Genomic DNA, 27733 nt, shown 5'->3' with positions numbered 1-27733 from the left:
CTGTGGTCACACAGCAGATCATGTCTGACAAAGTACAGTTTGTCCTGTCTGTTCCTTGAATTGTCGTTTCAGTGGTGGTTCGTTTTGGTGTCAGAAGGGGGATGTCCTCGTGCTTTCGTGTGGAGCTGTATCTGACCACTGCAGCACTGGGTGTCACACTGCAACATCTCGTTGTACAAATATATAGTACTCTCTCCATTCCTTCCATGGGCTCATGGCTGAGCATGTCTGGTCATCTGCTCAAGTACAGTTTGTGTCATCTATAGCCCCAAAACAGTTTCACCACTAGCTGTGGTCAGATGGGAGGTGCAGAGGCTGCTGCATTTCAACACAGAATGTGCAGAGAGCGACCTGACATGGGATGCACTGGCAACAGAGAGGAAAAACAAGTCTGTACAAAGGTAATTTACAACTCTGCTGTTTCAGTTGGCACAGTGTGTGCATTTACTGAACCAGAGAACACAGCCCAAGTACCACAGCACCAAGCCTGTTCCTCTGATCACATGGTTGTTTATACAGTTACAGCTCAAACATGAACTGTGTTTTACAGTACTGCTTAGAAGATCCAGCCATAGGTAGATTTTTTTTTTTTCTGTAGTTCTTTTAGTTCTTTTTTGTAAAAGCAGGTTGGAGCAAATAGCTTCTTTTCAAGAAGAACTACAACATTGTTTTAAAAAATCAAATTGATGTGGTGCCTCGGAGTTGTAGGTCTTGGCATAAACTACGACAGCTTCCAGGGTGCCTTTACTGATTCAGTTGTTCAAGCCCTCTCTTAGCTGTAGCCTGGTTTGTACACCAGGAGCTGCTCTGAACATACCTGTGTGCCCAGCTGGCTGCTGCTGCTGCCTGGGATTTCTGTGATGCTTGGAGATGATCCTGGAAGCGTGGGAAACCTGTCACTGGTCATTCTCCATGGCTTCCCAGCTGAGTGGGAATGCTTTCCTCTTCCTCCAAGCATGGCTTTTACTTTGGTTATTTGCAGACAAACTTTTAGTTGTAAAATCTCTTTGCACCCTTTCCATTTGCATGTATCTCCACGCGTGATTTGTCAGGGTGTGTAATTCTTCATCATCTAATGTAGAGTAAGTATTTTAGGATAGAAAAACCACTCACCTGGGTCAGTACTCATGGTGAGTTTTGGGCACCACAATGTAAAAAATACATTAAGCTATTAGAAAGCATCCAAAGGAGAAACACAAGGATGGGGAAGGGTCTGGAAGGGAAGTCATAGGAGGGGTGGACAATGCTGTCAGGCACATGGTGAGATTTTTGGGGTGATTCTGACGGTCCCTTCCAACTGAGGTTATTCTAGGATTCCGTGAGTGCTGAGCGCGGGAAGGGCTCGGTGAAGAGGCATCCCTGGGAGACACCTTCCTGCTCCTTTCGGGCCTTCCCTGATGGCAGGGGGTGTGTGGAAGGAGAGCACCAGAAGCTGCGCGGGGCAGAAAGCGGCGCGGCCGCCCCGTCCCGCCCGTCGCTCTCGCCGCGGGCACCGGGAGCTCCCTCCGCATTCCAGGCATTGTTTGCGGCCCCGCCCCGCCGGGCCCCGCCCCGCCGGGCCCCGCCCCGCCCCGCCGGGCCCCGCCCCCGCGCTCCCCTTAAAGGGGCCGCCACTGCTCCCACAGCCCCGGCCCCGCCCCGCCCGCCCCTCCCGGCCGGGCAGCGCCGCCATGGCGCTGGAAGTGGAGCCGTCCGCGGCTCCCCTGAGCTCCTTCCTGAGGGACTTCCCGGCGCCGCTGGGCCCGGGGGAGCCGCTGCCGTGGAGCTCCGCGGGGAGCGGCGCCCTGAGCAGGGCCGAGGTGCCGGGCGCGCTGGCCGAGCGAGCGAGGAGCCTCCTGGGCAGCAGGTGAGGGGACGGGGTGGACGAGGGCTCCGGCCGGGCTGCCCCGGGGGCGCCGCTGTGAGGGAGCGGGGCCGCCCCGGCAGCGAGGCCGCAGCAGGTGCAGGCGCGGGAGGCGCTTCCTCCTGACGCGGGGCCCGCCAGGGGCGGGGGAGAGCCCTCAGCGTCTCCGGGGAATTTTAGGTTTGGAGATTTATTTTTTATTAATCCCCCTTCTAAATTACTTTTGGTGACTGTTAATAGCATGCTTCTATTCAAGCCATAGGCCTTCGGACCCGTGCCTTCATAGTATTGTTTGTGTGCTTTTCAAAGATATTTCTCTCCCACTGTCGGTGCGGATTCAGCTACAAGTCTGCAATTAGCGCGACGGGGCGATTCCGGTGTGCCAGCAGTGTGAGTTCAGGTCGCTCAGGGCACCTGTGTGGGGCACTTGGAAGTCTGGGAGGGAAGCAGTCCGTGAGGTGCCTCGCAGGGCTGCCAGGGGCGTTCAGCTCCCCAGCCCTCCCGAGTGGGACGTGCTTGTGTGGGTTTCTCAAGCTGATGTTTTCTTAAAACTTCAGGAGCGTAGTCACACCACTGCTGGAACACGCAGCTGCTTATCAGTGATGCTTCTGTCATCCCCTGACTGCATCCTAATAACCTTCATCCTGAACAGTGTAGCCTTCCTCTTTAACGCTGCTAAGAATTTGAATGCGGCTTATGTCTTTTGGCAAGTTAGTGCTTCACTGAGAACAGGTTATCTCCCACCAATTTCTTGTCTTCTGACACTCTACTCTCTTACTGCACTTTGGCAGTAGGGCCTGTGCACTCCAGCTGTTACAAAGTTCCTACCACAATCTGCTTCACTAACCTGCTTTTAGGAGTCCAGACAGTGATTGTGGATGGTCTAAAAGAGCAGGAGTGGTAGTCAGACTGTGCTGTGGTACTGGAGCGTGGAGGAGACTGGTTCTGCTTTGGTATGTGCTGAATGTTACCTGGTTACTAGAGGAATTTGATAGGTAGTAAACATGGTTTGAGCAAATTGCCTTTTTAATCATCCAGTGAGTTTATGACCACCAAATAGATTTGTTGTTGTTGAAAATGTATAGGTGGTTTTAGACTTGTCTGGGAAATTTGCCTTAAAAATCAAGTTACTCCTATATATTACAGAGATGATTATGGACATAATTTTACTCACTTAAATGGTATGCCCAAATCTGAAGGTGAGAAATGCACACCAAAGAAATACAGTTTCTTAGTCTGTAGTTTAAAAAGGCCCAGATAATCATTGCATTTTTTAGTTGTGCTTTGACTAAATTGCTCTTGAACAAAACACAGCTGGGTTTTGTTCCACAGTGAGATTGCAAATTCATCATGTGCATTGAGTCTTTGAACTCTGAGGAGCAAGAGTGGTTCTGGGCGAATGCTTTAAAGAACAGGGTAATGCCAGTCTTGAACAAATACTTATCACATGGCACCCACTCTGCCACGTGGGCCAGGCTGGTGCTCTCTACAGTTGATTTAGAGAGGAAGGCATGAGGCTGTAGAGTTATGGGATGTGTTACTCAAACTGCAGTGCTTTAAAAATCAGTATTTCTGAGCTGCATATCTGCTGACATTCTGTTGTTGTCTATTGGGCACGGTAACAAGTGGCAACAGAAGAGGAATGATGATTTTGCAATGCTTTCGCCTCACCTGTCACTCCTGGTGTTTGCACAGAGAGGAGCCTGCCAATGTCAGAAGCTTCATTTTTTGCATACCTGCCCTGCAGCCAGTTCTGGCTCCACAGCCTCTCTGGTGGAGCTGCCCAAGTCCTGAGCTGGCAATTAAAAAAAAAAAAAAAAGGGAAAGGGAGCTAAAGAAAGTAAAGCAGAAAATGTTTGTGAAAAACAGGTAAGAAAAGTGTTTTTATGAATTCTCATGGCTGGCTGCAGGCAGCTCTGTGTTTGGGTAAAGCCATGAATTTGGGTGTAATGTAGAGTACCTGAAGTGTCAAATGTAGGGATCCCTGCAGAATTATAGCTTAGTTTTGGACTCCTAAGACAAAGAGAAACCTCATTTTGCAGTTGCAAAAAGGCTGCATTTTCCTGTTGGGTAGGCTAAGTTCTTGCATGTGGAGAAGACTGATACAGCCCAAGGCCAAGACAGGAATCTTGTGTTTTGAAATTGCAGGCCTTCTTCTTATAATCCCTGTAATTAGGAACTAAAACTGAAGTCTCTGATTGTCTCTTTACTTTTTTTTTCCCCATGTTTGCTATTGTGGGTCAATTCAAAATGCAACTTTGAAGGCTAAATAAACTTTTCTGTTGATGTGAATCCTCAATAAAATAGATGAGGGAATAGGAAGGAAATAAGAGAAAGAAGGATGTTAAATATTTTAAGAAATGGAAAAATAAGGGTGAGGACTGACATTAGAAGACACTTAAATGTTTGTATAAAAGTTGTTGAAGATGCAGAAGGGGTGCCAGATTAGTGACTGTGCAGGAGGTCACTGTAGTTGGGATCCAGCGATCTGCAGGCTGTCATGGCAGCATCCCAAACACATGGAGGGCAGCTCGGTTAAAAACACCTTCAAATATCACTGTTATTCTACATAGGTTTAACACTCTGAAGGTGTTACTGGATGTACCTTGCTGACCTGACTTCTGGCATTGTTGCTCGATCTCTGTTTCCTGAGTGTGAGATTTCTCTAACACTCCAGCATCACAGAATGTATTTCACATAGTGATTAGTACTGAGGAAGGATTTCTATGTTGATTAAAGTGTTATTCGGAAGCCAGTTTAACACTCAGTTCTGCTGTTCTGCTTTTCATTTCTGTGTTGTCAGGTACTTCATTCACATGTGCACAGATGTTTGGGTCATGCCCAGAAGGGCCCAAGTCAATCAAGGTCCATAGCCAATACAGCCCAGCAGTATCCTTAGCTCACAAGACAGCGTATAGTGATGCTTAGCTTGGTCTTCCATTGCTTGGAGGCACAAACCTTCATGCCTTTGCAATGAGGAACATCATTCCTCCACTACTGAGCAGGATTTCTGTTGAGAAGAGAACAGGTCAAGAAATAACTTTGGTTGGGTCCAACAAGGAGTTTCTGAATGCTGTTGCTTCTCCAAGGTTGCACGCATCTTTTTACATGGAAGCAGCTGGATATGTCAGGCTAATCCCTGAATGACCTAATCTAAAATGAATTATTTTAACCAAGTTCTGCAAGTGCAGCTACCACAGTGAAACACCAGCTAAGACAGCAAACCATTTTGCTCTCAGGCAGGCCTTGCCCCTAAATCACTAATCTGGTAAAGCTTTGCAGATATTTCTACTTTGAGTAGTTCATTTGAATTGATGGAACTGCCTGCTGCTAACTGCAGCTTAACACATAACATTTTGAAGAATCAGAGCAGGCTTAAGTAATCTTGTTTTACAGAAGTTTAATTAACATACACTTTGGGTAATAGCTGTGTTCTGATAGTCTGTGAAAATAGGTGAATGTGAATGAAGTGACCATTAGTTACTTCCCAAGCTTTAGAAATTAACCTGAAATATTCCTGACTTTCACTGCAACAGAACATGACATGATGTCAGACCCCCAAATATAGAAATTTTGTCTTCCCCTTGATAGGAGCTGAAATTTGTATGGCCATCCTGTGACATATCCAAAGAACAATGTGAAATTGCTGCAGCCTTCCTGTTGGAGGAGATTTACTACAATAACAGTTGAGAGACTGGGGCTTCCTGTTCTGCCTCCTCCCAAGTGATCTGCTGTTGCCTCAGCATCCTGTTTTGTGTCTTTGTGCTTTACACTGTAGTGCTCGTACCAAGGTGTGGCCCTGGTATCTTTATTTCCAGTATTCCCTTATTTTAAAGTAGTTAATTCAGCAATTTGCTATTTTCATGTCTAATGTGATTTAAGTATGAGGAGGGGGAAAAGAAAATCTTATCTTTCTTTTGATTTCCCAATCTCTTCTTAAAAAGCTTTTTAGTCTCTTGCTCTGTGAAAACTACTTTCTAGTGTGACCTCTGCTTTTAATAAAGTCCCTAAAACTTACTTCCTTATTCCTAATTTGAACAATTTGATGTAATGCACTGGTACTTCTCCATGCTTGGCAACATGTTTGCATATTTTGCTCTCATAACCTGTGTGAATCACCCTTTCTGTTGTTGTTTCAGGATAAATACTCAATTTTGAAACAATATGTTTAGGGTTTAATTGAAAAGTGGCTTTTGTGGAATTAAGCCTCTCCTGTTCTGCTGTGGGGTTTTCCTTCCTGCTGAGAATAAAATGGAAGTAGCAGGTGACTCTTCACTGCACAGTTTGTATAAAAACTGTTCAGTAATGACTGAAGGACCTGAACAGATGGATTCTGGATTCTAAAGCTGCTGCTGCTTCTGGTAGTTTCATAAGGAAAGCTGGAGAAAAAAAAACCCTGCTTCATGTAACCATAAGAGATGGGAATTCTGTGTGTGGCATTGTTTATGTATTTATTTTGATTCCCTCTTGTTCATCTCCTTTAATGACCTTATGTCATTAGCACAAGAAACAACTTCCTGTGCATTGTAGAATGTTCAGATGTTCTCTCCTTAATGGATATATATTTGTACTTTTCTGGCCACCATCACCCTGGGAACTCCAGGTACTGCTCTAATAAATGCTAATGCTTAAAGCTGCTTGAGTGGAAACATTCTATAGTTGATTATAAGAATAAAAAGTGAAAGGGAAATAAAAGCAGCAGACTGGGGAGAAAATACTGAATACAAGCAGCTTTTGTTTATGAGGAAACTTGTGACCTGCTATTATTTTGGCAGTGTGAGAGGGTCTTTCACTTGCTGGAGAACTGCTGGCATTTGCAAATCTGCACTAAACCTGCTGCTGATAGAGCTGCAACATGCTAGAAACACACCCCGAGCCTGCAGAGCTGTGCTGTGTGTGATCTTCTGCTGTTCAGAGCCCACAGAGCAAATAAGGGCACCTCTTCCCTCAGATGTAAGGCAGCTGCAGCTGACTTGTGCTAGAGCTTGTGCTTTCAGATATAGCACTTCTTTCTCCCCAGCATATGTGTGTATGCACAGGCTGAAAGGAAAAGAGGGCTACACACTGGTGCTCTGGCCTGCAGTACCACTGCTGCCTTCTTGCCATGACTTTGGTAATAATGTCTAGAAACCAAATTATATCACTTTTTGTTTTAATCTTAAAGATAAGTGATCAATATTTGGCCAAGACAATTGGTAATATCTTGTGCTTTATTTTATACAAACTGATTTCCTGACAGTACTGTGGGAGAATGTGTGTATTTGGAGTGGGGGGAATATGAATTATTTTGCTTGCAAAATAGGTACATAAAAATGCAGAAGTCTTTGTGTAAACATGGAATGTTTGACATATCCTAGAGAGGCTGTGTGCCACCCTCCAAGGTGACACAGAGCTCATTTCTCTGCTTCCAGTGCTGAGGAGCATCTTTTTGGGGTCTGCCATCTGCTGCACTACTCTGAGGCCTCAAAGCCACTGTAAGCTGGGCATGGAGCACTGCAGGAAGTCTGTCAGTTGTTTTCAAGCCTTCACAAAAAGTGTAGTTGTAGCTGAGGCTCCAGCCAAGGTATGGTGGCCTGACCTTTGATGCTCTGAATGCTTCCCTGTTTCCCAAAAACCTGTTTGCTAGAGACTTCTGAATGTACCCTCTTAAACTGGAGAGGAAGAAGAGGTGGGAGCATCTTTGAACTGGTGACTTGTTTGCAACACTTGCTGCAAGTGTACTGGGGGCTTAATGACCCATATAAAAAATGAATAAGAAGTTACCTTATTGTGTTTCTGCTTCCCAAAAGAACAGTATATATTCTGGTGCTTTTCTTTCTGAAGACTGATACTAAAAGGGTCAGTAACAGTAACAGACCTATGTGATTACACTGTGGCTGTGGTGGTGCGACAGCTGGTCTTTTGAAAATAAGAAAATAACTAAATTGTATTGCAGAAGAGAAACAAGGTGAACAAGAGAAATTCTGTTCTGTAATTTATGCCAAATCTAAAGTATGCAATGCATCATAATTGCATTCTACTTCCGTGGGTAGCTTTATTTTGGCCCAGAGGTATGTGTATCAACAGGAGCTTTGTATAGCTCCTTTTACCAGTACTGTGTGTGTCCAGTAGTCCAGAATCTTTCAAGGAGGAGGGTGGCATATAAATTTAAGTGTGGTCTTTATTAGCATAAGTATTGCTTTACTCTTCCACTTATCTCTTCTATCTGTACTCAGGTTTTTGAAACAAGTCTTGTTTTTTACTGGGTAGCTGGAAGATATGAGCTCTGTGCTCCAGCCACTGTTGATCTGACTTCAGCTGCTGGTGAAGCTATGATGCCTTGTCTGCACTGTTGTGACATGCTTTAATTCTTTTAAAATATTTTTTATTGTGGTCAGAACACACCCTTTATGTTAGCAAAGAAATAGCCTGCAGCAAAGAAATTCAAGGTTTGTTTACTACTAGCCTGTGTGTGCTGAGGCTGAGTGTTTAGTGGTGCGTGTCAGAAATGGAGCTAACGTGTTTCTTTTAAGATTCCTCTAAAGTAGCATCCTGTGCGTGTAACACACCCCACCAGCTTTCCTCTTCTTCCTAATACAGTTGGTTTTCCACTTAGGAAACAGCTACAGTGCTCCTTCTGATTCATGGAGATTAAATTATGCTTGGTTCAGCTCATCACCAGGGTGTCTTGGGCTTCTTTGAAAGGAAGATTTTAACAATAAGTGACATTCTTCTTTGCTTACAGGAAAGGTTTGAAGTCTGCAATGGTAATTGCAGTGGGTTACGTTTGCACTGGTTGCCATAGGTACTGTGGCTGTTTCCAGATACTCTCCAGCCAAGTGAGACCTTGTAGCTCTCAACTAAAGCAGCACTTCTTGCTCTTTTTTAATGACACATTTTGTTAACTCTTAAAGTCTCTGATTTTGAAGGTGAACTTAGGACTGGTAAACGTTGAACCTGAATGAAAGATGCCATTCCTTGGAGCTCCATTTACTTGAGCTTAAGTGAAAACCAGTCTTGCCAATATGGTAATGCTATAGTAAAGATTTAATAAAGTAATCACAAATATGTTCTGTTCAGAACTGAGTTTGAACTAAATAGGTTGAGTAACTTTTAGACTTTTATCTTTTTTCAGTGTGTCAGAATCAATTGTTTGATGTTGTAGCTGTCTGCATAACAAAATCCCAATAAACAACCACTTTCTTATAGATTTGCAGAACTATGGAGTGGGAGGAAATACATAGGAAGCAAAGCTGAATGAAGCATATCAGTAGTGAGGAATCGCTGAATTTCCTGTTTTAGGAACTGGGTGGTAACTGGAAAAAGTTGAAGGATGTGACATAATTTGTAATTTTTTTCTTTGTTACAGACATCCTGTAAGCAGAGGTTTATACACGACTTGTGCATTATAGCACTTAGTAGATTTCCTTTTGCTTAAGCTGCTTTTTATGGACCCAGTTCAGTAATTCTGGACTCTGGAAAGCAGAACTGTACAAAATTTAAAATCAAAGTATTAAGCCCTCTTCTGATGCTGAGCTGTGAACCCAGGCTAGATATGATTTTTTTCCTCCAGTACAGCAGAGAAATTTTGAAGATTCTGAAGCTGTGGTTCTCACTGTGCAGCTAAATGCATCGCTGTTAATGTTTCTTATCTCTATTCTTGGAGCTGAAACGTGCTTTGACTAAAGCTTCTGATTTTCAGCAGTGTCAACAACACATCTGACATTGTTTGTGGGGCTTATATTTTCATAGTCCTTTCTTTTTCTCTTACGTGAACAACAACAGGAAGAAGGATTTTGGAGGGCAGGAGTGCCATATCTGTTTTGGATGTATTTTTTGCCTGACCTTTTAAAAGGTTGTCTGTCAGCATCAGAGTCATTATAAGCAGGCATTGTTACTTTAACTGAGCTAGAAAAGGAACTAACTTCCCTAAACATATCAGCCTTAAAAAAGAAATAAAAAGCCACATTCTGTTTTCCCTTGATGTGACATGACTGCAGCTAGCACTGAAAGGGCTGCAAACACGTTGCCATCTATTTGAAGTACCGAAATAACTCATTAAATTGGGCCGTCAGTGCCGCAGAATGCGTGGCATAAAGCAGGCCTGTGTTGGAGCCTGCTGACTGACACAATGCTTTCTGTTTGCTGCCAGGGGAGGTACTCATACATGGCTGTGAGGATGTGACAAGGCTCCTCTTTCAGGAGCACAATGGCAAAATGCATTTCAGCTTGTTGTCACTGGGATCTAAAACCCCACAGCCTTCCCCTCCCTGCCCTTCTGTACACACAAACCACTCATTGCTGAGCAACATCACAGACCAAATGCTTCCACCATTTCATACTCCCCAGCAAACCAGTTTCATGCAGAACCTTCTAAATGTTTCCTGGGAAAACAGAGCCTTGTCCTTGACTTGCACCTTAATGTGGTATTTGCTTTGGTTGGGTAATTCAATACCTTGTGGGAATCAAATGCTCCATGAACAATGGATAAGGTGGCTTTTTATGGATGTTGATGCTTATTCTTCATTGTGCTCATAGAAAATGGCTGGAACATGTGTGCATACTGTGGTTGTTTGTGCTTGCCATGAGACTGTAGTGAATATAGGAGGTATTTTATAGCAGCCTCCTTTTGGAGTTGGATGGGATTTATTTGTTTACAGATTCAAAAACATTATAGCAAGTGTGTGCTTCTTATAAATCATGTGGCTTGAATAAAGCATTGGGTGAGCAGACCGTATATGTTACTGTGTTCTAGATGCCTACCTAAAAGCTTTGTCTAAATAATGAGTCTTGGAGCCTCTTCTCATCCTAGTCTCCAGTCAACTCTTTGCACCTTTTACCTGGTGGTTTCTTTGGAAAACTTCCAGTCAGAATAAACTGAATGATAAGGGCTGTAGTTTAGCATTAAGCATGACTTTTCTTGTGAAGGGAAGGAAAGTTCCAAGTAACTTTTTTTTAGAGATTTGCATCTACTACAATGCTGAGATCTTGATACTGTCTGTAGTGATATTGTTGACTACAAGCAAGAAATGCTGTATAGTGAGTAGAAACAAAATGTGTGTGTTCAGGGGCTGGATTTGAAGGTAGAAGTTCCTATCTGAGAGCTCAAGAGAAAGAGGTACCATCTGTGACTGGAGTGTGAGGCAACAGTTTGAAAATATGATTCATACACTTCTTCCTCTTTACATTCTTGAGAAAGCAGTTGTCTGACTGAGGCTCTTACTAAAGATTTGTGTGAATAAATATTGAACATATGGTTTGCTCTACTAGTCTACTAATGAAGTTTGTATTATTGTGTGTAATAGTGTCTAAGTCTGAGGTCACCTGCCATACTCTGCAAGGTTGTATCTCAGTTTAAACTAATGCAGTCTGTTTTGCTTTCCCTTCCTTTTCTTACCAGCAGAGATGTTTCACCACTTCTTGCAGCATCATTGATCCATGCTGCAGTTGATGAAGTTCTCCAAACAGACTTGACTGAATTTAAGCTGCAAAATGTAGAGACAGAGGGAGAAGGAGATGAGGAAAGGTTCACCTGTAAGTATACTTTTTCTTCTGTCTGTGGTTTTCCCAGAGGCTGTCTTTCAGAAGAGTTCAGTGTTTTGAAATGTTTCCCAGATTTATTTGGTTAGGCTGCCTGGCAAGCAGCAGTGAATGGAACTTCATTTGCTTTTGCTGTGTATCTGTGGGATGAAAGGAAGCCGTGCTAGTTTTGTGGGCAACATGCAAACACAGTGTCTGGAACCCTGACTGATCCTGAGCACTGGCTTTCTGAAAGGGAAGAGTGTATCCTTTCCCCTTTGGCAGAGTGACCTTAGCTAATTATTCCTGTGTTTTGACATTGACATCACCACAGTTGTTGTACAGCCAGACCAACATCTTCAATTCTTCCATATAAACCATCTTGCTTTTGTCTTGGCAACCAGATTCAGGCTTCTCAACACCTTAAACATCCTGAAACTCCAGATCTTTCTCTTGGCAAGTTGCTTGATGGTCTGTGTCTTTATCAATGGCTTCTTCCCACTCGCCCCTATAAAGGTGAGCTATTGAGGGAAGAAGAGCTTTGCATGTCTTCTACCAGATGCCTGCATTTTTTCCTGAGTGAACCGGAGTGAGAACAGACCTTGGTGACGGAGTACTGGGTTTGTGCCTTGTGTAACAGATGGTCCTACTGCATTTACGTACTGAAGTGTTTAACATTAGACTTCACCAAACCTTCAGTCCCAGTGCCAAGAATTTAAATGGAGCAGGATGCAGGCAGAGTAGAAGATTAAAGTGGAGAAGAGATGTCTTAGGCAAACCAGTCTGTTCTGTAAGAGGAAATACTCACCCTTCCATTTCCGTGGGATGGGTTGAAAGGCAGTTCAGTGTGCCCCAAACAGAGCAGTGCAGTGGCCAGGAAATGACACTTCCCAGAAGCCTCTTTCAGCATTCATGTCCAAGTCTGAAACGGCAGGAGGGGGAACTCAGTTAATTAAGTCATGCTGCACTTTGATTATGTCATCCCTTGCCCTAATGCTTGTGGCCTTCACTCACTGCAGCTAACCTGGCCTGGGGCAGGATTCTGCCTTGAGGGGGAGCTGGCAAATATGAGTTCAGTGTGACCAGGTCACTGCAGCCTCTGCAGGAAAGTCAGAAGCAGCATATTGTAACTCACCTAGGAAAATTACGTAGGTTTGCACAAAGCAGTTGGAAATTTATCAGAGCACCCTGCAGACACTGTGCTTTGGACTCTTCATTGACTCCCATGTAATTATCTTTGAGGTGAACTATAGCAGTAATATTAGACATGAACTGCTGTATATTTGTGAGCCTAGGACTGTAATCTGTAGTTCTGTGTCTTATGTAAATCTTGGGCCCATAAACCAAAATGAACCCTGACTGAATAATAAAGAAATAATGTTTAGAAACAAAGAATAAAGAAGAACTTGATAGGACATGGACATTTTCTTGGTCACAAGCATCTGATGTCTCTGGTTACTATATACTGGGGACATTTGTAGAATATTCAGGCTGCTGTTTTACTCTGAAGGCCATAAAGATAGGACTGGAGTCTACTTTTAAGATAGCACAGGCAAAGTTGGAAAATCCTTGGATGAGTTTTGTGTTGAACTAGTTCATGTTCTCACTCTGTTCCTTGTTGACAAATGCCCCAGAGCCCTCCCTGTTCTGATGATTGAAACCTTTCATTTTCATTTTACATATTCCTGTCTATTTTGTTTGTTCGTTCTTGTGTCACCATTGCCATTTAGATCTAATCTCTACTGACCATTCATTCCCCTGTCAAACAGGATGGAACCTGCTCATTGTTCAGGTACTTGTGTTGCCTGATCTCAGCAAGGAACAGCTACTTTAAAGGTGTTCATTTTTCTGCCCCCTTGGATTGTACTTGTTTTCCCCTATCTTGTAACTGCTATTACATCACTTTAACTGTACAACTAGAAGGAAAGCTGTTCCTCATGCTACAGCACAGTATGGACTCTCTTCCTGCACTGCAGTAATAAATCTGCCAAAAAAAGCATTCTTGGAATGAAAGAGGAGTGATTATATAAAAGCAAGGGGGAGGGGGTGCACGTGTGAGTACTGTTTGTGGTACACTGTAGAAGCATTTCTGCTGTTGAGACTAAATTCTTTGTCAGATGTCACAAGCTTAATATTTAAACAGCAATATGTGTCTTCTGGTCAGTGTTAGTCTAGACATTTACAAATATGTAAACTAACAGCTGTAGGCAAGGCTGTCAGAGATACTGTCCTATTTAGTTATTTTGTGTATGGGATGATTTATTATCTAAAGTTTTTATAGCTTGTCCATTAACACCTACATATTAAGTAAATCCAAAGTAATTTTGGTTAGTATGTAGTGGGTGCTAATCAAAGATGTGTGTTTAAATTTAAGCTTTCAATTCTCCAGACCCAGAGTTGCATCTGAAGCTGGCCAGCCACTGCTGCTGAAGGAAAAAAAAAAAGCTTGAGAACCAGGAAAGCTTTAATGCTAGCAGTGTTAGGAGGAGTCAGGATAAAATAGACATAGGAAAGATAGTTCATGCACTGCAGGTCTTTAGAGTATACACTAGTGACCAGCAAATTATTTTTGCTCTATAGATGTTCTTTTCAGTGTGTTTTGAAGTTAGTTTATTTAGCATTGAGGCAGGTTTCCTATTCAAATAACAAAACTTTAAATTGTTACCTTTTTGGAGGGATACTGTGTTGCAAAGCTAGACATAATACCAAGCACCAAGCCATTCAGTCTGATGAACAGGTTTGGATTAATTGATCTTTGGGATCTGTCCAGAATAGGATTTGAGTGTCTGGCTGGAGCTTTTCACACTATGCCCAATGGGTGTTTACAGTTGTGCTCTGTAATGACAAAGCTGGAAAGTAACGGAAGTGTTCTGTCCCTGCAGCTCCTACAACCATGAGTGTTTAAAAAGATAAAGATAACAGCTTAAAATTCTAATCTGTTCAGCTCAACTATGAGTTGAGCTATTGCAAACATTTTCAGACTTCCTTGTTGTTTCAGTGGAAGTGGTTCAGTAGGACAGTGGTTCAGTAACCTGACCCAAAGCCAGGCCAGTGCTTTTTCAGCCCTTGTGTCCAAGACAACAGCAATCTCATCTTGAAGGTTTTTCTGCCCACTTGATGATTCCCTTTTATTTTTCAGTATATACGAACTCCTATGGATTATGTTACGGATTTTACTTGCATAATAATAACATTTATGTCTAATATAGTAGACTGATTTTTTTGAGTCTTTGTTATGATTTTTGTAATGTAATCAGCTGCTTGATAAACCTCTATTTTGAAAAAGAACTAGCAAGTAAAGAAGCTGCTATTATCCTTAATGTTACACTGTTTTCCATTGCAACTTTCTCTCCACGTTATTCTCAGGACCTCATTTTAATTCTTGCAGAGCCTGTAAAGGCAGGGTGCTGGATGTGTGTATGTAGCTGTAGGGGAAGAAACTTGAAGGAAAGACAGGCCAAAAGATGGGGTAGTGTAGGAGAGTGGGACAGAGCACTTAGTGTTTTGTATCTGTGCTGTCAGTGCTGGATGGGGAGTCGCTGCAGCGCTGCTTTTTTAACAAGCTGCGGGACGTGTGCTCCGAGTGGCAGAAGCAGTTGCCACCGCTGAGGCCCCTGACGCGCTTCCTGCTGGTGTCCATCCACGCCATCCGCAACGCGCGGCGCAAGATGGAGGATCGCCACGTCCTGCTCCCGGAGTTCAATCAGCTCTTTGGTCTCTCAGTAAGTCTGGACACAACAGGGGGGGCTGGCTGGGCAGCTTTTCAGCATTGGTGCCCTGCTGATGGATGATCTGTGAATTTGTTGCCATAAGTTATTTATCGTGTCTGCACTGGAGCAAGGACTTAGTGACTCAGATTGCTGGGGGCCAGCTACTGCCCTGATAAAGAAGTGATGCAGGGAGGATCTTGTGACTTTGGGATTCATGTCATAAGTTATGATATGGGAAGATGGGAAGTTCACCTAGTGTTATGCTGCTGTAGTTGCAATGTTCTTGTGACTGACACAACTTCTATATGGATTGAGAGCAGCCCTGAGGAGCAGGCCTTGGGGATGTTTGTTGATGCGAAGCTCAATGTGACCCAGTGATGTGTGCCTGCAGCCCAGAAAGCCAAATGTGTCCTGAGCTACATCAAAAGCAGGGAAGGCAGCAGGCTGAAGGAGGGGAACCTGCCCCTCTACCCTGCTCTGGTGAGACCCCACCTGCAGAGCTGTGTCCAGCACTGGGACTCACTACATGAAAATGAGAAGGACCTGCTGGAGTGAGTCCAGAGGAGGCTGCAAAGATAATGAGAGGGCTGGAGCACCTCTGCTGTGAAGACAGGCTGAGAGCTGAGATTGTTCAGACTGGAGAAGGCTCTGAGGATGCCTTATAGCAACTTTCAGTGCTTAAAGAGGCTACAAGAGAGGGGCTTGGAGCAACCTGGCCTAGTGGAAGGTGTCCCTTCCCATGGCAGAGGGGCTGGAATTAGATGGTCAGTAAGGTCCTTCCAACCCCAACTATTCTATGATATGGAGAACAGCAATTGTACAAGTGCAGTTCATGAAACAGCTGGAGGACCACATAACCAGCAGTCTGCTGCTTCAATGCCAGGTTATTTTTAAGGACATTAAGTGAATAACAGCAAACAAAGAAAAGTAATTGGCCTGCAAAGTTCTCGTTTTATCCATTTTGTACATGTGTAAGTGGACTTAAATGGTCATTTGTATGGAAGGAAACCCAGAATAAAGAATCTTTGCTTGTTGGTACCAGTCTGAGCTATTTTGGTTTTGAACATGAGTGTCTTCCTCTCTCTCCCTCCCTGCGAAAGGATGATGTTGATCGTGCTTACTTTGCGGTGTTCGATGGCCATGGTGGAGTGGATGCTGCCAATTACTCAGCAACCCACTTACATGTAAATGTTGGGTTACATGAAGAGATTGTTAAGAATCCAGCTGAGGCCTTGAAATGCTCTTTCCAGAAGACAGATGAAATGTTTCTTTTCAAAGCCAAAAGAGAGGTGAGTGGGTAGAGATTAATTCCATTGTATTTAAATAACACTGAGAACTGTTGGACAGTGTGTTATTATCCAGAAAAATCTGACAGTACAGTTTATTTGAATCACTGGTTTCTTTATGAAATTATGCTACATGTAAAGATTTTGTTTGAGCAAATTATTTCTTGTTTTGAGGAAGACTAGTGCTTGGGAGTTCAAGATGAGTAATTGAAAAGAAGTACTGAAGTGATTTAAATGATTCTGACATATCAGTTATTTCAGAGAATACTGGTGCCTCCTTGCCTAAACGAGGCAGCCTCTAGATGTTCTGCTGTTTTACCTCTTACCTGGAATAGAGATTTCTTTCTTCCTGATAATATGGTTATCTTCCTCTTTCTTGTCCCACCATTAATGTCACTGGTGATTGGAAGTGAAAAATGCGTTCTATGATTTAAATCAGACTCCTCAGTTCATTAAACTTATTAATTAAACTTCGAATTAAGTTGGCACGATGAACATTCTTTCTTCAAAACTACATTACACTGTTTGAGAACTCTTATTATAGCGCTACTGTGGAAATACTCATTGTCAATATCTTTATTTCTGTCAATGAGGTACGAAAGTGGGACCAACATTTCATAAGGTCTGACTCTCACTAATCCTTTCAGGGAATCTAGGACAGTTAGACGTTTTTCCTTTGTTGACATTCTCATGTCAATTCCCAAGGATAAGGAGATGTGTGTGGAGGAAGGTATCTGTATTTGTTAGGATGGAGAATGTGAAAGGGATTGGAGAGACGTGTTTGTGAAATGTTCATTCTACTGAAATTCAGATCCTTTTGCTTTTCTGCATGTCTGTGTTTTAAACAACAGAGCTCTTAGTCTCCTAGATCAGTTTTGGAATTAATAGCAAGAGAAGGAAGAACATAAGAGATAGTATTAATCATCTGCATATTAAAAAATAAGTTTATAAATAGTTTATTTCAAGTCTCTCTACTATCTTGTAGTCTTTTTTCAAGTATCTGAATTAGGATTAGCAGGTCTAATCTGCTGCATCTGGTGTGATTAAGCCTAAGTTTTCAATATTGCCACGTATCCTAGTAGGGCTTGCTGAATATTCACCTGACACACCTGTTTTCCTTCCGTAGAAGCTGCGGAGTGGCACAACAGGTGTGTCTGCATTGATTGTAGGGAACAAACTGCACATAGCATGGCTGGGGGACTCTCAGGTGATGCTGGTGCAGCAAGGGAAAGCTGTGACATTAATGGAACCTCACAAACCAGAAAGAGAAGTAAGTCTGACTTGTTTTTTCCTCTTAAGTGTGTGATGTCAGATTCTCTTTTGAAACCTTTTGGAACCAAGCCTTTTTAAGTGTTTGGTGCTTTACATAATTACATATACTGCATGTTAGGATGCATGGACTTAAATATTTCTTGTTTTGTGTCCACTCCTGTTTTGACAAGGTGATTTCTACACCTTACCTGCTTGGAAGTACTAAGGAATGGTATTGATAGTCCTGACTTCAGTTCCTGCTCAGACTATTCAAAATTTGCAGTAATTACAGACTTTCACTGGATTTTTGTGTGTGAATTTAAATCTGCCTGTTACAAAATATCTTAGTAGCAATTTAAAATATTAGCATAATGCAAATCTTCCATTATATGCAGTACTGTCATTGAAAAGCTAATGCTAATCTATTGGCCTAACTGGCTTAAAGTGTATTGCATTTTCTATCTATTTTAAATAGCCAGATATTTTATTCTATGAAATTGGATGGGGACTTTGCAAGTTTAGCTGGCATTGCATGACCCTTTGCCTTCACTGCATGCATATTGCAAAGACAATTGTTACTTAGCTTAGTTATCATGTATTTCATTCTGAAAATTTATATATCCACCCAACTGCTGTATGGAATGGAAAGAAGTAGCAAGAAAATTTACTCATCCATATAGGAAAGCATATGATGACACAAAAACTTGAGAATTCTGCTTTTTTTGTGGACAAGCCATAGCAGGGATGGAAAGTAATGGCTTGTTTCCAGTAATCCTATGTGGAAGTTTCTGTGCTAGATTCTGATATGTGTGTTTGCTATATTCACTGTAGAAATATAGAAGCTGGAGCAGCAAACAAAATGTATTCCACTGTTTTTCAGGATGAGAGAGCAAGGATTGAGACTCTGGGTGGCTGTGTAACCTACATGGACTGCTGGCGGGTTAATGGTACCTTGGCTGTTTCCAGAGCAATTGGTGAGATAAACCATCAGAATCAGTAAACTTCAGATTAAACTTGATTGAAACACGCCACCTGAGACTGTGTTTACTGTAAATGGTGTCTTGTTCAGCATCAAACAAATAGTAAACGACTTACTGTCTTTCCCATGAGGCAAGGACTTACATGGCTTGCAGCTACCTCAGCTTATTGGTTTTACCTTGAGCATAAAGTGTTTTATTTTACATACTAGCCATGATAGTCCTATTTTTTTCTACTACCAGGATCTTGCTTCCTATAAATGCCTAAAGTACTGTAATGTTTTACAGTAGTTTAACAAATATGCAGCATTTAGTTTGTAGAAGTGGAGGAAGCAATAAATGTTTGTCTAGCCTTTTCTATGTGCTCAAATGTCTGAATTGTGAGGGGTTTTTGTCCACTTTAATATGAACGTATCTTTCTCCTGACTGTGGATCTTTCTGCTTAAGTCAAATCACTGCATTCTCCTTCAATATCCACCAATTTAGGGCATCTTAATTGTAGTATTCTCACAACCTTATTAAGCAAGCTTACTTTGCCAATTAGGGCAGAAAGAGGAAAAAAAACCTCTGAGCAATACAGTAGATAATGTCATGTATGAGTGGGAGCAGATTAGTAGGAATTTGTATAATGCTATTTGGATCAGTAGCAGCCCATGTTTGGTAAGTATGTGCATGCAAAACTGATAAACTAGACACAATGAGCAGATTCTTAGGGCATTGTGATGTATATCTGGAGAGCTGAGAAAAAAATTTATTTTCATTGCATTCTGGAGGCACACCTGCAAAATGAAGGCCTGACTATTCCTTGCACAAATATATTTCTGAGAGAAAAAACTTAGGAATAAATTCCTTATTTTCCCTGCAAAATTAGGGGAGCATAAATTAAAGTAATTCCTTAGAAATCCCCTGGATTTAGGTAGGTTCCAAGCTTCCTTAAAGAAACAAGTCTTCTGTGCTTATTCCATGGCTTTTGACTACTTTCATCCTGCATCAGATACATGATCTGACCATCCTTGAGGATGACAAAAGCAATTGGTGGGTGAAGAAGTACCTGTTTACATCTGAAGTAATCAAGCCTTTGCTTTGTATGTTTGTCTAAGGTGACATCTGCCAGAAGCCCTATGTCTCTGGTGATGCAGATGGCGATTCCTTTGAGCTGACTGGCTCAGAAGATTACCTGCTCCTTGCCTGTGATGGATTCTTTGATGCCATCAAGCCCCATGAGGCTGTAGACTTGGTGCTGGATCATTTGATGCAGACCAAAGGAGTGGGGCTCAAAGCAGCAGAGAGACTGGTGGCTGCTGCCAAGGAAAATGGATCCAGTGACAACATCACTGTTCTGGTGGTCTTCTTGAGGGATCCTCAGGACATCCTGGCAGACTGTCTCAGAGACTCTAAGAGCCCTAGGGCTGATGATGATGCTCAGAGCTCACCCTTTAACTTCCTCAGCTGCGAGGCAACAGCCACACAGTGACAGAATCTGTTTAGTCCAGAATGTTCAAGTAAGTTCATGTAAGGAACTGTTTTCCATTGAAGAAGCCTCTAATACAGTGGGCAAAAGGTATCAGGAAAAAAGACAAATGGACAAATGTGGAACAGAAAGGCAAGACCCCTTTTACAGATTTCCTATTTGTCTTTTCCTTCTCCCTTTTTTCCCCCCATCCCCTCAAAAAACACTGAGTGGATGTGGAGATTTGTACAGCTATTTCATCTCTGGGAGCAGACTCTAAAGTGTGTCCCAGGGTTGTGGGTCATATTCCTCTCTCCTGGAAATGGTAAGAAACCGTAACAGATATAAGCTAATGGATGAGAATATGTATTTCATAAATTCTGAGTGAAAATTTAAATTAGTGCTTTAAAAGAGCACTGTATGTTGTACTTAACTGTGATGTTACTTTGCAAGGTGGAGGGGAGAAGCTGTCCCCACCACAGAAAAGTTTTTTCCTGTGTGTGTTCTGTAGGAACCAACTTTTGGGGCACAGGGACTGGGTGGCACCAGTGTGCTGTGTGAGGTGCTTTTGGTTTGTACCAAAGATAGTACAGGGATGATGTGGCCTCTTTATTCAAACAGAAACATTTAACAGTTGTGTGTATGGAGAGGAGAAAACAAAACTGGATGCTCCAGAAAAGCAGGAAAACTAGTTAGAAATATCCCAGGGAAAATGACAGAAAACCAACTGCTTTCTGGGATGCTCTGGTTTATAAACTGGAATCTAATATTTAACTGCACTGAACTATTTCTCCCTAACAAACATGCTTATTGGCTATTTGGCAACCTAAAAGACCCCTCTTGTGGTATTTGAGAGAGATCTTTACAGTTTGTGTGCTCAAGCAGGTAAATGTCCTCTTCCTGCCACTATTTTGTGTACTATAACAAAGGAGGAATTTATTTTTCTTGTAAGTGTTTATTTGTTAATTTTCTGAACTTTACATTTGGAGGAATGTTTTGCAGTGTTACTTTATTTTGTTGTGGTTTTTATTTAAACTGGAATTTTAAAATGGCTCTGTCTTTATTACTTGGTGTAAAAAAACTGACTACCCTCAAGTGCCTTAAATATTTCACACAAGGATTTCTGGCTGCCTATCATAGTCTGGTCAGCCAGTTCCTATTTTTTTAAATGTGACTTTTTGTTTTCATTGATGCACTTAAATGTTTCAGTTTGTGAATTATTTTAGTGGTAACTAGGTTTCAAGAAAACATCTTTCATTGTTGCCAAATCTTGTGTGTAGTAAAAGCTTCACTGTGACTTACTCCCCTGCCCTGTGCGAAAGCTCTAGAGGTTTAATCATAAAGTAACAATATGAGTAATTATTTCATTTAAAAAGAATTAACTTCTGGCCTTCTCAAAAAATTTAGTAACACAAACCAGAAACAGTTTAGTAACAATTCTTTTTCCTAGTGAAAGTTAATTTGGCCACAGTTCATGAACCTTTTGGGTCTGAATAACCTTCTAAGGAACTGTGAAGCTCAGAGGATGAAAGAAGTGTAATGAATATGTGAGGGTGTTTGCACAACTGCTCTATTCATGACGTGCTAGAGCCTGTGGTTGTGTTTTGTCTTGCCTGGCTAGCAGGACTCAACAAGATCTGAAGGCTCAATGGTAAATTTGTTATTAATTTCAGTGTCTAAACAAGAAGTGCTTTTCATCTGGCAGCAAGATTATATGCCACATTTAGAAGCACGTGTCATTGCAATATGTCAGTCCTATTGATTAAAATATGGTGAGCATTTATGTTGCTTGGGGAGGAAGTTGAGGTAGAAGAGCTGGAATGGCTCAGAGGAAGAACAGGCTGCACTGTGTCCACAGTCTCTGGATCCTTCGCTGCTGTGGGATGGTGCAGTGACCCCAAGGCTTTTGCTGGAATTACTGTGGATGATCCTACAGTTTTTAATGTAGGAATTCCTCAGTGACCTCCTCTCACTACACAGCAGCTCAGACAGCAACTGCCTTGTTTTGACACAGGGGCTTTTCTGCTGAGAAGGTTGTAAGCAGTTTTCCACCCTACATTTTGGTGTCTTAAAGTGTATGGGGAAGGATTTCCATTATGGCAGCCTGGTGGGGTGGCCATCAGTGTTTGTAGTGAACCTTCTTCAGTTAAGGAAGCCCTTAGACTTGTTCAGTAATCTCCTTGGATTTATCAACTCCTCTGTCTTTGGTTTCTAGCCAGATATTCAATTCCATGCTAAATCCTGATGACCACTAGTGCCTCTTGGTGTCTTAGGAATAGTTCTATTATTAATATAGTAAGAATCATGCAGAATTGATTGCTATCTGAGGGTTATCAAGCAAGGGGAAAATTATTGTATTTATGAAGGAAGGTGTGAAATATTGGCAAGTTCATGATATGGTTTTGTTTCTGAAATTTGCCAAATTTCCTCAAAGGTGAGAGGGAGTGAACAAGCCAAACTCTTTGTAATGGTTATTTTTTTCAACCTTTTCTGAGCAGATTTACATTACAGAGGAAAGAAAGTCTTAAGTCTTTTGATGGATGCTTGCAGCTATATGAGAATATCCTTTTTTGTTTCAAATTTGATAATTTCTGTTTTATGGGAGCTAAGTGAAGTGGGCCTTTAGAAAGCTGTCTGTGGCAATCATAAAATCTAATTCTCAAGCAATACTCTAGGGAAGAAATTCTACATTCTTAGAAGCTGTTCCCTTACATTTGCATTCATTCTGACTGACATATTGCTTCATTGCTTTGAGATGTAAATGAATAGGAACAGTCTTTGAGAAGTCATAAAGATTACAGCATGGATTAAAAGTATTTCTCTGTTTCAGATACTTCTTACTAGCTTTAAAAAGTCTGGTCAGGTCAACAGAAATTGTAGTGGGTCAAAAAAGGCAATTTGTATCCCATCACTAGAATAAGTAATTCCTAATGTGTCATCTACAGGAAAATCACAAATATGGTTTGAGGGGAAGCTGTAGAAATTAGCTGAATTGGATTCAAGACAAATGTTCAATAATTTTCATGTCTTACTAGACTCCAAATGAATGTCTGCAGAGTGCATTTCAGCACTCAGTAGAAGAAAAATTGCTCTTTAGAGGAGCCTGAAATTTTAAAACAGAGCACACTTAAATTCTTTTGTTGTTTGGCTGGAAACTGACTTCAGTTCTTCTGCTTAGTGGGTATCCAACATCTCTTTTGCTTATGGATAATTCATGGTTCTACCTTCCCTTCCTTTCCCCATCCTCTCCCTCCAAGCCACACACCTAAGACAGTGAATATTCTGGATCTGACAGAAACAAGATTAAAAATTTTACAAATAACATTTGTTGGGGGGGTTCATTTTGGCTTCTTTTTCTGGGAATACAGATGATAGAAACGCAGGAAAATTCTTACAACAGAGGGAGATTAGGTAAAATCCACCCTCTAAGTGATGGAGGAGTGAAAGAGAGAGACAGGAATGCATTTAAGTATTATTAATGCCTATTTTAAAAAGGAAGTGGGCTGGAAAATAGAGCTACAAATGTCAGTTCTTTAGAACGAAATACCAGTGCTTGAAAGAATTAGAAACACACCCATTAAAAAGGCAGAGCTCAGCTGTGGTAACTCTTGTCTTCAAACAGCCAAAGAAGGAGTAGCACTAATGTGTCCAAGGTGACTTACTGTGACCCCTCAACACTACTGTGGAAGCTAATGCTCCTAAATGGATTTTTCCAAACATCCTCCTGTGTAAAGTAGTGCTAAGAGGGAGCACCCAGCCTCTGCAGTTCCTGGTCTCTGTGCAAGTGCTGCCGTGAGTAAACCTGGAGTGTGCTAATGAGTGGAGGGGATGGTGAGCCCTGCAGGATGAGTAATTGGGCACCGAGTGGTTACAGCAGTGCTGGCAGCTGAGTAGTGTTAATCACAGTGATGACTTTAATAGCATTTAATAGACACTTATCTCAGTTCAAAGTCAGATGTGATACTGCTCTTTTAAAAAGCATTTCCAGTGCCATTAACCTTCTGTCATGAGGAGCCACTAAAATTTCCACTTTTTTGGTGGATGTTGGGAAAAGTACTTCTCTTGTTTTCTGAATTCTGGAGATAAGTTGACTGTCTGCACTGGAAAACCTGTGTTCAGTTGATAGCTTAAATCAGTTATTTGGGGTTGAAGCTTCCCTCCCAGGCAAAAAAAAAAAAAACCCAAGAAAACAACACCTAAAAAATAACCTAAAAAAGGTGTTTCCACAACAAATGGCTAAGAACTTTTGTAAATGGTATTTGTAAATGGCATTGCAAAAAAGGTAACCAGCAAGTACCCTCAATCTATAAAGGGCATAGGCAGTAAAGTCTAAGTTAATATTCCAGCTCTACTCTTAGTGCAAATTTTACTCTGTTTGTTAAACTATTTGTATTCTTGTGGATGCAGGTACTGAATGTGCAGAACCAGCCATTGTATGTTTCTAGTCTTATAGTACTGAAGTATCAAGCAAATGCTTTAGGGAGAAGGTGGGGGGATGTTAGCCACAACAGAGCAGATTGCAGATGATTCATGTATAATTTAGCCCTAGTTAAGCCTGAATTAAATTTCCCTGCTTAGTTCTATTACTGTCCCTTTTGCAATTGGGCCTGTGTCTTCAGACAGATCCTACTAGGAAAAAATTGTTCATTCCCTCTTTTTGAGGAGCAAACCCTTCTGATGAACAAAATGCTACCCAGGAAGGATTGAGGAAGGAGAAAAATGAGATTTCATATGAATGTGAAACTGTCCAATCTACATGAAGTTATGTACTCTCCCTAAGCACAAATCTATAGCAGGTCTGGTTGCATTTGAGTAGTACTGGAAACCAGGGGGGGTTTTGCCAAGCTCATCAAAACCTTTCAAACAGCATCAAAACTAAGAGGCTGGTCCTCTCTCTGTTACTAAATCGAGCCACTCAACCAGCCAGCCCTGTGGAGTATCTGTTTTGCAGCATTGTCAGCTCTTAAGAGCTAAGCCGGACACTTTCTGCATGTGTTTTGGTTGGATTTTATTTAATTTAAAGTTATTTTTATTTATTTAAGTCATGTCAGCTGTGAAGTAAACAAATGGAGACTTGAAGTGTCTGCACTTCTGAACATGTATCTGTCATAGACACTTGTTAAAGTAATGCCTTAAAATGAGCTGGTAGGATCTTGTGACAGAGAACCTTATCTTTGCATGGAACAGGAAACCAAAATCTTTCAGAGAATCACATAAACCCTTATTTTGGTGTGACCCATCAGACCTGAAGGCTCACAATCTCTTCAGCTGCTGCTGATGCACACAAAAATAAACAAGGGACAGCTGTGTTGGCCACATAGAAAATTTAGCAAGATGCAGCTTTTGTTGAGTAGAAGAGGACAAAATCAATAGGAAATGTTTTCAAGCTTCTTGGAATGCAAATAATGGAATAAAAAAAAAAGGCAGCCTAGAAGAGTTGGCAGTGCACTGTCGGCTGAAAACCACTGTTTCAAGCAAATGAATTTGGCTGTGTTGTAATGTCTGTTTTGCTTTGATAACAAACTCCTCTCAGTCAGAGTTTTACGTCTTATTATGTGCCTTTTAGTTGAAGAGACAAGATACATTCAGTTCCTTAGAAAGTTAAATGTATCTGGGCTTTGTGACATGCTAGATCCTGGTTATTGAATTTTCTCTCAACTAATAAGCCTGATTACTAATTTCCAGGACATATTAATATATCAAATACTGAAATTATTACAGATTAAATGGTTTTGGATTCCATGCACAGGAATGTCGTTGGTCCTTCCTGATCAAGTGGATTACTCCTTAAAGTTATTTATCCCTTTTGAGGCCATACATTAGGCAGGTAAAAGGTTTGTTGCTTTGGCAAATGGAGCTGGAATGTGTGACCATCATTCCTGCCAGGAACTATTTATCCTTTTATCTAAGCAATGATGCTTCTTTTTGGATGTCCAAGGGTAAAGAGATAATAGCTAGGAAACCAGGGTGAAACCTTTGTGAAAAGGCATTTGGCTGAATATTGCATGATTAATGCTGATTTCTTTGTCTGTTTTTCCCACTTTTTTTTTTCTTTAGTGTATTTAATAATAGCAAGATTTTTTTTATGTGGGGTCAAAACTTTATACTGACAAAAAAAAAAGGCCAGTATAAAGTTTTTAACTCTAAGTTCCTTTAATTTAATGACTTTAATTACTTTTAGCTTCCTCTTCTGAAAGTCAGTTCTGCTCTATGCCCTCCCTATTTTATTCCCAATTTTATTTTTCTATATCTTTTATATCCTTTTACATTGTCACCCTCTCCCTCCCCAAAATGCTGCCTTTTAGGCTATAAAATCTATTGGCTGTTAAGTCAGTTTAGTTGCCACTTTGTAATTTTCACTTCATCTGTGTCCATAGTGAATTTGGTCCGATCTTTGGAGGCCTGCAACACCAAGAGTGTAAAAAGAACCATGTCAGCTAGGAAGAGAAGAGACTATAATAACTATTGCTTTGGCATAGACCAGTATTGGATATGTAAGAAGAAAATTCTGATATTTGTATTTTACTTCATAGGAATACTTAAGCTTATTTCAGGTAACAATAGTTCTCACCCTGATTACAGGACTTCAGAAACGTTCTTGTCTTTGTCTTTCCTTATTCCTGCAGATTGTTTGTGTTTTCAAACATTTGCACTGTTGAGAGTAGGGGGAAAAGCTTTCTGCCTTCCTTGCCCTCCCCAGCTCTCTGTCCCACCCCAGTTGGCTGAGCAGGCAGGGTGGGAGCAGCAGCACAGCCTGAGGCTCAGCAACCTCTCAGTCAGTGCCATTCTTCAGGGTCTGCTGCGTACTGTATGCCAGTCCTGTGCTTGAGGAGTGGTAAGTGAGACCTCTGTAACTACTCCTGCTGACTTAAAAACATATCTTCTTATCAGTATTAAAACAGTACAAGAGCAGAGCTGTTGCTTTAGGCACATTTCTTGCCACTGTGTTGGCTGATGAGCCTTGAATGGAAGTAAGAGGGCCAGTGACTTTGAAATAGGAGCCGTTAGCCAAGTTTTGTAGAATCGTAGTATTATTTATTGTAGATGCTAGTCTGCACTTGTGACCCTGAGCAGAAAAGCTGCAGTACAGCAGGTTTTATAAGCTGTGGCTTAACCAGTTACCTAGTCTCTTAAAACTCTTATTTAAGCTGACTGGTTTTATGCACAAGTTGAAAACCTGTTGTTATTGATCATTAAATGCTATGCATATTGTACATTCATTTACATGGATTGTTCTAATAGTGCTTGTGTGTATTATGCTACATTACCATATTTTTTTATACACGTATGTATTGCATGAGGTTTAATTGTTGGGAATTTTTTGTACTGTCACTTTTGTATTCACACAGTGCCTCATGTATTTATTTGCATATTGCAAGAAGTTGTTTCAAAACATGATTGGAAACAGGTGGGAACAAGAACTTGCCACTGTAGGATCTGATGGTTCTGAAGTATTAATAAAGTATAGTGACTCAAAGCACTGTTTGTTTCTTTTCTTAAAGATCTATTTCATTCTAATATTTCGGGTGCCTTGTGTTGCAATTTTTTTTCATGTAGGTCATGTTGCACATCTTTGAGTGGTTACCCTGTCTCACCACATTACCTTCTTTCATAGGGCTTTTCTGGGAAAAGAGATCAGTGGAAGCACTAGAAGGAAGCAATCCTTGGGATTACACAGTGTTCGTACTTGAAAAGATGAATGTCACTGAAACCATTTC

The 27733-nt window shown here is 41.5% G+C and overlaps 1 protein-coding gene across 3 annotated transcripts; it reads left to right on the top strand.

The window, feature by feature from the left end:
• Positions 1 to 1649: 1649 nt before the first annotated feature.
• PPM1F (protein phosphatase, Mg2+/Mn2+ dependent 1F) lies at positions 1650 to 27492 on the top strand. 3 transcript variants are annotated; one of them, XM_053959479.1, is made up of 8 exons: positions 1650 to 1846; positions 11226 to 11356; positions 14864 to 15063; positions 16152 to 16340; positions 17464 to 17607; positions 18469 to 18562; positions 19666 to 20067; positions 23638 to 27492. In XM_053959479.1, the coding sequence occupies exons 1-7, from the start codon at positions 1671 to 1673 to the stop codon at positions 20037 to 20039; spliced, it is 1308 nt and encodes a 435-aa protein (XP_053815454.1). In that variant the 5' UTR covers positions 1650 to 1670; the 3' UTR covers positions 20040 to 20067; positions 23638 to 27492. The 3 variants fall into 3 exon arrangements, with proteins under 3 accessions (XP_053815454.1, XP_053815453.1, XP_053815452.1); XM_053959478.1 differs by having other exon boundaries at positions 11223 to 11356; positions 26393 to 27492; XM_053959477.1 differs by having other exon boundaries at positions 11223 to 11356.
• Positions 27493 to 27733: the final 241 nt, after the last annotated feature.

This window comes from Vidua chalybeata, chromosome 18 (assembly GCF_026979565.1).
Source record: "Vidua chalybeata isolate OUT-0048 chromosome 18, bVidCha1 merged haplotype, whole genome shotgun sequence".
NCBI lineage: Eukaryota > Metazoa > Chordata > Aves > Passeriformes > Viduidae > Vidua > Vidua chalybeata.
The sequence above is the reverse complement of the archived record's forward strand: the minus strand, read 5'-3'. Positions and strand labels throughout refer to the sequence as shown.

Excerpts from the sequence above, each read along its gene's own strand:
- PPM1F (XM_053959478.1), top strand. The coding sequence starts at position 1,671 with ATGGCGCTGGAAGTGGAGCCGTCCGCGGCTCCCCTGAGCTCCTTCCTG. Across the intron at positions 16,341-17,463 it reads TTTTCAAAGCCAAAAGAGAG|AAGCTGCGGAGTGGCACAAC; the intron begins GTGAGTGGGTAG and ends TTCCTTCCGTAG. Across the intron at positions 18,563-19,665 it reads GGCTGTTTCCAGAGCAATTG|GTGACATCTGCCAGAAGCCC; the intron begins GTGAGATAAACC and ends TGTTTGTCTAAG.